Source organism: Sinocyclocheilus anshuiensis, unplaced genomic scaffold (genome assembly GCF_001515605.1).
Source record: "Sinocyclocheilus anshuiensis isolate Anshui unplaced genomic scaffold, SAMN03320099.WGS_v1.1 scaffold1278, whole genome shotgun sequence".
NCBI lineage: Eukaryota > Metazoa > Chordata > Actinopteri > Cypriniformes > Cyprinidae > Sinocyclocheilus > Sinocyclocheilus anshuiensis.
The window spans coordinates 208,052-217,275 of NW_015554153.1; the positions used below are offsets into that span (position 1 = coordinate 208,052).

Below are 9,224 nucleotides of genomic sequence, written 5' to 3' on the forward strand. Positions count from 1 at the left end.
TCTATCTATCTATCTATCTATCTATCTATCTATGTATCTATCTCTGTCTGTCTGTCTGTATATCTATCTACCTATCTATCTCTGTCTGTCTGTATATCTATCTATCTATCTATCTATCTATCTATCTATATATCTATCTATCTATCTCTGTCTGTCTGTCTATCTATCTATCTATCTCTGTCTGTCTATCTCTGTCTGTCTGTATATCTATCTGTCTGTCTGTCTGTCTATCTTTGTCTGTATATCTATCTATCTATCTATCTATCTATCTATCTATCTATCGTACAATGGGCGAAATTCTAACGATCATGAGATGACGATAGAGGTGACGTAGCGCTGGCATCAGAGCAGAATTTGAAACCGTGGAGCCGGTGGACAAGAGGCGAATCTACGAATCGAAGCCGATTTACCTCGGCATGGACTAGTTAGCCAGACAAGCGTTTACTCTGCGTTCAGCTTCTTTCAGAGTTTATTAGATAGTTTGTCCGCTGTTGTTCCCGTGAGAAGAGGAAGAGGGTGTCCGTTCTAAACTTTAGTGGAGTGATTTTGTCCTGCGTGAAACACAGCGCTGTCGGTCGGTCGGTCGGTCGGTCGGTCGGTCGGTGTGTATTTTTAACAAAATGAGGCGAATCTCTTTGTCCGTTTGTCTAAATAAAGGACAGAGTTTAATCTGGGAGTTTTAGCGTTATCTTTGAAAGCTAAATGAGCTAATCTGCGCTAGCTGGAAGCTCTTCGCATCGGTTATCGTGTTCAAACTCAACTGAACTCCACTAAAGCGACTTAATTTATTGTCAACTCTTTCTGAATAACCGCGAACTAAACTCTTACTAAAGCCTTTTCGCGTGAACACCGTGAAGAGGCCGGTGGCAGTGGGTGTTTTTTTCTCCTGGTAGTGAGTCTGAACATGAGCAAAGTGCTGGCTAAGTGATAATAAGCGGTCTGCAGATTGACTGGACACTTGCGGGACACTCGCTGGAGATGATGGCCCGGAGGAGGCTGGACAGTCGCAGTGGATCCTCGGCTCTGCTGTCAGAGATCCACACTCGCATCCACACGGATCCTCTGGACGCCGTGTTTGACATGAGCAACGAACTGGGCAGGTGTGTAAAATACTCCTCATTACCTTAAAGATGTCTTCTTTTAAGTGTTTCCATGTTTCATTTGATGTTGTCATAAAGTTTTTATGTATGTTGATGAACATTAAAGTGACTGCACACATGATGATGTAAATATTTGTCTGTAAATATGTATATGCATGGGTTTCTGTTCTGTCATATCTTGAAATTCTGTGATACTAAAGTACTGTCATTTTTAATGAAATAAAGTACTTGTCACTAGTAGTTTTAGGGAACTATAGCTTGTTTTTGTAGTTTCAATTTATTGCTCTACACATCATCTCATGTCTTTGAGTATGTGTTTATAGTTTGAATATTTATTATTACAATTTAGTATCAAATGATTCTTAAGATATCATTCTACAGTAGTCAACATTTGAAGTGGATCAGAAAAGTTCATCAAAGTTGTCCTAAGACAAGAACACATTTTGGTTTTAGGACAACTTTGATGAAAGGTTTTGATCCACTTCAAATGTTGACTAGTGTAATATGTCAGGTGCCCACAAAACTTTTCCTATTATTATCAATGTTGAGCACTGTTGTGCTGCTTAATATTTTAGTGGAAACTGTGTTTTTTGTTCTTAATTGTAATTTTTAATCAACTTAATACATCCTTGCTTTATAAAATGTACTTGTTATTTCATCTCATTGGGTATGTGCATATAGTTGTAATATTTACAGCATCATTACCATTAAGGGAATTGTTGTGGTCCCAAATCATAAGGCAAAATATGAACTGTAGGATAGATGTGTTCCTGGTTTATTTTGTTTATTTTTTGACAGAGTCAGTAGGACTGAAGGTTGTCTGGAGTATGGAGTCTGTCCTGCTTAGCTATTCAGGATTGGAAAGACCTTGCTCACTGAACTGTGACTAATATGTGTGTGTGTTTGTGTGTGTGTGTGTGTGTCTGCTAAAGCACTACAGCACGGCTTTGGATCTTGCAGGAAGGAAACCCATGTGGGAACCAGACCCAGTTTTGTGCTGTGCTGTAGATTGAACTGTGAATACTGAGAAAGAGGAAGTGACATTGGTCTCTTCCTCTTTCTCTCTCACCATTTGCATACAGCCTTATTCGGGTTGTTTTTATGCTGCTGGCTGTGTTGTTTAACAGGAAATTATTTCACAGTTCACTTATAGTTTTAACTCTTCAGTGCGAAGATGTTTTGTTGTTTGTTTCTGTGGAGGAAGGTGCAGTTCTGTGCAAATAAACTAGTAAATATGAGTGGGAATACCGTTAATTGTTACATGGTTTTCATGAGATGACGACATGCAAAGTTGTTCAGATAGAGCAGTTTCGTTTTGAATCGGGACCATAAGAATGGTTTTATTGGTGTTTACTTGCATTGGAAAATACCTTGAAATGTCAGGGATTTTTCCCTGGTCTGGGAGAGTCACAGAAATGGTTAAAATGCTAAGAAATCATGGAAATATCAGTATTGATTCTAGCCATACGCAGGGTTTTCGTTATCATATTGATATACACAATTCAAAACATTTGAGGTCTGTTTTTTTTAAATAAATAAATAGCTACTTCTAGCAAGCATGCATTAAATTAATCAAAAGTGACAGTAAAGATGTTACAAAGGATTTCAAATAAATGCTGTTTTTCAGAACTTTCTAATCATCAAAGAATCCTGAAAAAAGTGTCATGGTTTTCACAAAAATATCAAGTAGCTGTTTAGCTGCTGTGTTCAACATTAATAATTAGATGAAATGTTGCTCAAATCAGCATATTAAAATGATTTTTAAAGGATATGATACTAAAGATTGGGGTAATGGTTGTTGCATATTAAAATATACTGAAATAGAAAACAGTTGTGATTTAATATTTCCCAATATTACAGTTTTTTTTTTTAGCTTGGTTAGTACATAAGTCTATTTCACAAACTTTTGATATTAGGTAGTATATACTTTTTTATAGTTTTGATTTTGACTCTGCTTTGACCTTTTTTTTTTTTGACTTTTCCAAGATCTAAATGGATACAGTATGTGCGGTATACAGTACAGCACAGTATGATACATCCTAACATAATATATTATAACAAAATCTGTTTACAGTCTGGTCCAAAGAATTGTGGGATTGATTTTGAGTATATGCTTATATCCTAATGTCTCACCTGTTCATGTTGTGACAGTAATTGCAGTTTTTACAGTAAAGACTGGCCCACATCAGTCATCTAACCTGATATTAAGCTGTGAGAACATCTAATGGAGGGTTTGAATCATTTAATAACCATCTGTGTCAGTAAGAGCTTTAGTGTGAAACTGTGAATGAGAGAACTGCTTTAGGTGTGACTGATTGAATGCAAACTGTGACATCTTTAAAGTGCATCATAAAAAAAAGATATTAGAACTTAAGGTACTTTATTTATAACTTAAAAATTTCCAATTGACACATTCTGCCTCCATTATGCTCATTTGTGACCCTGGACCACAAAACCAGTCTTAAGTCGCTGGGGTATGTTTGTAGCAATAGCCAAAAATACATTGTATGGGTCAAAATGATTGATTTTTCTTTTATGCCAAAAATCATTAGGATATTAAGTAAAGAACATGTTCCATGAAGATATTTTGTAAATTTCCTACTGTAAATATATTAAAACTTAATTTTTGATTAGTAATATGCATTGCTAAGAACTTCATTTGCATCCTCAGATTCCAGATTTCAAATAGTTGTATCTCAGCCTAATATTGTCCTATCCTAACAAACTATACATCAATGGAAAGCTTATGTATTCAGCTTTCATATGATGTATAAATCTCAATTTTGAAAAATTGACCCTTATGACTGGTTTTGTGGTCCAGGGTCACATTTTATTCTTTCTCTATATTTTTTCTATTTCTGTTTGTCTTCCTCAGGGGGAAGTTTGCAGTGGTGAAGAGGTGTGCGGAAAAGGCCACAGGGAAAGTCTTCGCTGCAAAGTTCATCAAGAAGCGGCGACGAGGTCGCGACTGCAGGGCGGAGGTCATTCATGAGATCGCTGTTTTAGAGGCAGCAAAGAACAATCCTCGTGTGGTGAACCTGCACTCTGTATATGAGACCGATCATGACCTCGTTCTAATGCTGGAATAGTGAGTGATGTGATTTGATATATAAATTGTACGCCCAGTTCACGGAACAATTGTTGAGCTCAGTACTAAGAATAACTGTGAATGTGTTTGTGCGCCAGTGCGGCGGGTGGTGAGATATTTGACCACTGTGTGTCAGAGGAGCTGCTGCCCGAAGGTCAGATCACCCGTCTGATCCGACAGATGCTTGAGGGAATTCACCTACTGCACCAGAGCAGCGTGGTCCACCTGGACTTGAAGGTCAGATGCACGGCTGCCTTCAACACCTTCATTGGACACATTTTGAATTAGATGATCTATATTTCTTCTAAAGTTTTATTTATTATTGAGACAATGTTTTTCTTTCATTCAGCCCCAGAATATTCTCCTGACGAGTCTGAGCCCATTGGGGGATATAAAGATAGTGGATTTTGGCTTGGCCCGCAGGTTGGGCTCTGCTGGGGAGCTCAGAGAGATTCTGGGAACCCCTGAGTATGTCGGTAAGGTTTATTCAGTGCCATTCATCTTCAAATTCACACATATCTCTGTATTCATGGGCTCATCACAACAGAAGAGTTCATGCTCAGTGAAAATGATGTATATAGTGATTTTTGTTTGTTTGTTTGTTTTAATGATATATCCAGCCCCTGAGATCTTGAACTATGAACCAATCACCACAGCAACAGACCTCTGGTGAGTCTTAATCTTTTTCATCAGGTGTTTCAATATACAAGGTTCTCCAGGGTCATATCCAGACCTGGAAAAGTCATGGGACATTAATAAAATTGTAGAAGGTCATGGAAATTCCAATGGTCATTAGACAGTTTTCTATTTATACTCATAGTTCATGGACAACTCTGAATGTAGTGAAAAGTCTGGCCATCACATGCTTATACCATATTCTGCTAAGTAAAGAAACAAAATATACTACTGTTCAAAAGTTTGGCGTCAGTAAAAATATTTTTAAACGTTTTTAAAGATTTCTCTTGTGCTCCCCAAGGCTGTATTTAAAAATACAGTGAAACCATTATTATTGTGAAATATTATTACAAATGTTTTAAAAATATATTTATTTGAATATATTTTAAAATGTACTTTATTCCTGTGATGGCAAATCTGAATTTTCATCAGCCATTACTCTAGTCTTCAGTGTCACACGATCCTTCAGAAGTCATTCTAATATGCTGCTTTGGTGCTCAAAAACATTTCTTATTAACATCAATGTTGCTTAATTTTATTCAAAATGAGCTAGAATGTGGTAAGCTAAAATGTGCCTCGAAACCATCTGAAACCAGCCAATAGACCAGCATGATCAGGCAGGGAGATGCGAGACTAGAAAACCAGCTGAGGTAGCAGCAGGATGGTCTGATACTAGAGGCAAAACACTTTGTGCTAACAAGGGATATTTCATGTTTGGTGTCATATGTTGTTGTTTAAGCTGGTTTTTAACTGATTGTGTGTCTGTTGATATTAGGAGTGTGGGCGTGATCACCTATATGCTGGTGACAGGAGAGTCTCCCTTCGCTGGCGAGGATAAACAGGAGACCTTCCTAAATGTATCCCAGGTGAACGTGGACTACAGCAGAGAGGCTTTCTCAAGAGTGTCTGAACTGGCTGTCGACTTCGTCCAGAAACTGCTGGTCAAAGCACCGGAGTGAGTCTGCCCTTGCGATTCTGATTTCAGACAGTTAGAGGAAGTGAAGCTTGTTTGCCAAGCTCAGTGCTGCGCAATATAATGTACGCTAGTGCTTCTAGATGAAGAGTCATATGATAAGTGCTATGGGAAACTCTTTCCCACTTACAGAGCGGTAATTATTCAGGGTCATACAAATTTTATTATGCAGAACATAGTTTCAGAAATGAAGTAATTTCAGCAGGCTTACAAATTAACTTGTCCAATGATCACTCTTATATGGCTCAAAGTACTTCCAGAATATTGACTTTCCCCATTGCCATAGATTGTATAACTATTGGTTATCACAAAGTATAAAGTCCAGGTTTCATTTTCTTTTCATTTGTCTTCAGACATTCACACATTTGCAGAAAACATTTAAGCCTGAGAGCAACTGAGATTAAATGAGGTCAGACTGTTAAGCAAAAATGGCAGCAAAAAGTTTGGTATGGTAGATTTCCACTTGCTGTCATAAACTAATTAATGTACTTTGGTTTTATTACTACTCTTTACTGTTTCAGCATAATAGTATCAGAATGTTTTCCATTCAGCCACATATCAAAGTCCTTTACGTGAATTCTCCCCTGCTTTATCAGGGATCGTCCCAGTGCAGCCGATTGCATGACCCATCCCTGGCTGTGGCTCCATTGTCCAGGTTCTGATCCGATCCCCGTGACCCCACGCACTCCCCGGGAAAGGAGTTTCGGTGGGAAGTGGTCTGCGCCACCTGAGGATCCCGAAGACAAAGAGAACATTCTGGACTCACCGCACGCCAAGAGGTTTCGTTTTGAGGAGGGCATGTCAGCCACGGGCGACGGAGACCACTTGTGCTGATCCGAAAGGGAAACGCACTTGCACCGAATAGCATATTTGGTCCGTTTTGTTGGCCCCCACACAGCACCAGCAAACACGCTTCTGTCCTAATGCTGTTTTCAATATCCTTTGGCCAACCAAAGATGATTTTATTTTACAAAAGGGCCCAATCTAGTGTAATGTTAATATTATAATAGTGAGAATCTAAATATCTATGTTGCTGTCCTGTCTCAAGATGCCTTTTCCTGCCATCTTTGGATTTTAAATGATTCATTTGAATATTTTAATTGCCATTCAGTATCGATTTAATTTTCTGCTGATCTCAGCCCATGTTAATCTCAACACTATTTCCATTACTGCACTTTGAAAAAGACAGACGCTCGAGAGCTTTAATTCTGCTTTAATGAAGGATGAGAGTGTCTGAGCACACTAAAGAGTCTCTTTGCTCTTTGTGTCTCAACATCAGAAAGAGTTTGTATGATTAGACTCTGTTAATTCAAAAACACCTAGTGCGATGGTCTGTTAGAAAGGTTCAGTGCAGGAATGCTCTCGGTGAATGGCTGTGTGTTTTGTCTTACATTCTCTTCTTTCTTGTGGCATTGACACATAAGTGGGCTCCATAAAAATGTGACTCAACTCAAACACGCACAACACACCCTGGATTACACAAATATGTGTTTGTATTGGTCACAGATCTTCCTCTTAGATAATGACTAAAGGAATGCAGGAAAGCACTTAAACCTTCTATTATATGTGTTTGTGTCACTGAAATAAGGGAAAATATTTTTAACCACTTTAAATGTAGTAAATCAACTGTATCTGTTTTAAAATGATTTTTGTTTTAAATATTTCCTTTTTTATTGCCAATTTATTGTAAAATAAACTATTATTAAGCAACATTCTAGCATTTCCCCATGGCAGGCGCTTAGTATCTCAATGCCTGTTATGGTCTATGATACACATAATCTTGAAATGACAGTTTTTATCTATGCACCAATCTGAGGTAACAAAGGGTTTTGTTACCTTTTTTTGTACAGGTGTTTCTAAGCTAATGCTATTAACTGATGGAGGTTTCAGTCTTCGTTCATTCCGAGTCTTGTTCTCAGGGTTAGCTGTAACTGCACAGTTTACCAGTGTATATTTCTCGAGTGCCTTTGTGTGCATTTTGTTCTATGCTTGAGCCGAACAACCCGACTTGATCTTCTGTAATACCGGTGCAGCACATTTCTGTGGATATATTATTGTTAATGTTTATCCTGTTTTAATTGAGATACTGGTAGACCCTTTAAACTGATGGCCTGTTGTATTTAACTTAAATTATTTCTGTGTGCTTTTGGTCATGGAGATGTATTTGTATTCAGTGGGATTTAGAAAGGAAAACAGTTATAAGTTATATTTATGGTCTTGGATTATGTAGGGCATGAAAAGATGGGTTATCAAAGTTGGCTGTTATTGTCAAAATTATATGGTTATGTTCGGATGGTGAAGTATGTTTGGCTGTGATGAAAGTACAGGGTTTGAATTCTGGAATGAAGGCAAATGAATGTTAGAATATTGCACATCTGCACATCAGAAAGTGTGTAGTAATGCAACAAATACAACTAGATCAGCTTAAGGTTTATTGGTGTACTATTTTGTTGAGTGGCTGTTAGAACTGGAAATGTTAGTATTGCAGAATTCAGTCTTAAGGTCGAGCCCTTCGGTTATTGTTCTCTGTTTAAAGAGGTGTGAAGAGCTCATGTGTGTTTGTGTGCTCAGGGCCTTACGGTTTCCCAGAGATGTCACCAGTCTGCAATCATAATAGGGCTATTGTCTCCTAAGACGAGAGGCTCTTGTCACAGTCGTGTGCTCACTGTATGCCGTCATCTTAAAGGAAAACTTGAATCTATTCCTTGCCTGGGAAACAGCCTCAATAATGTTTAAGGGCCATGAGGTGTTTGAAGCTGGAATTCAATAGAGAATAGACCAGGCTTTGGAGAGCATTTCTGAGCAGTCACTGTGGCATTTGCAGAAAGCTTGCGACAAACTTTGTAAGGACACTTAAGGGATAAACTTTCTTGATTCTCTTTCTATCTTAGGCAGGATTAGTGAAAACTGATAATTGAAGATACTTCATTTCATGATGAAAACTGTGTATTTTGAGTTATATGTGCTAGAATAAATGATGTTCAAATTCTAATAAAGCCATTGACAGTCTAGAGTTGTAAAGGATGTACCCTTAATATATTATGTATGTTGTTGATTTATGACTCATAATAAACATGTTCAATTTTGTTTTTAAAATAAGACATCCCCCATACAACGCCATTGATTTATTTAAAATTTCCTAGCTCTGACATGTCAGACTTTAATAAATTCTTATACTTCTGAAATGCGTCATCTGACTATTTTTTCCCTCAAATTATAAAAATAAGTAATGATAATAATAAAAATGTTGTTAAGCAAATTGCCTTTCACTAAGTTCAGGGATATAGAGTATTTATCTATCTATATCCAAGGATAAAGAGTAGGATAAAGAGTATTTTTATGCTTTTTAAACTAATCAATCACACACACACACACACACATATATATA

At 37.6% G+C, this 9,224-nt stretch overlaps 1 protein-coding gene across 1 annotated transcript; it reads left to right on the forward strand.

Moving 5' to 3' along the window:
• The first annotated feature begins 335 nt into the window (after nucleotides 1-335).
• stk17b (serine/threonine kinase 17b (apoptosis-inducing)) lies at nucleotides 336-8,845 on the forward strand. The gene is made up of 7 exons (XM_016463420.1): nucleotides 336-1,100; nucleotides 3,976-4,188; nucleotides 4,287-4,425; nucleotides 4,538-4,664; nucleotides 4,809-4,857; nucleotides 5,639-5,818; nucleotides 6,433-8,845. Exons 1-7 carry the CDS (start codon nucleotides 979-981, stop codon nucleotides 6,668-6,670), a joined length of 1,068 nt encoding a protein of 355 aa, XP_016318906.1. The 5' UTR covers nucleotides 336-978; the 3' UTR covers nucleotides 6,671-8,845.
• Nucleotides 8,846-9,224: the final 379 nt, after the last annotated feature.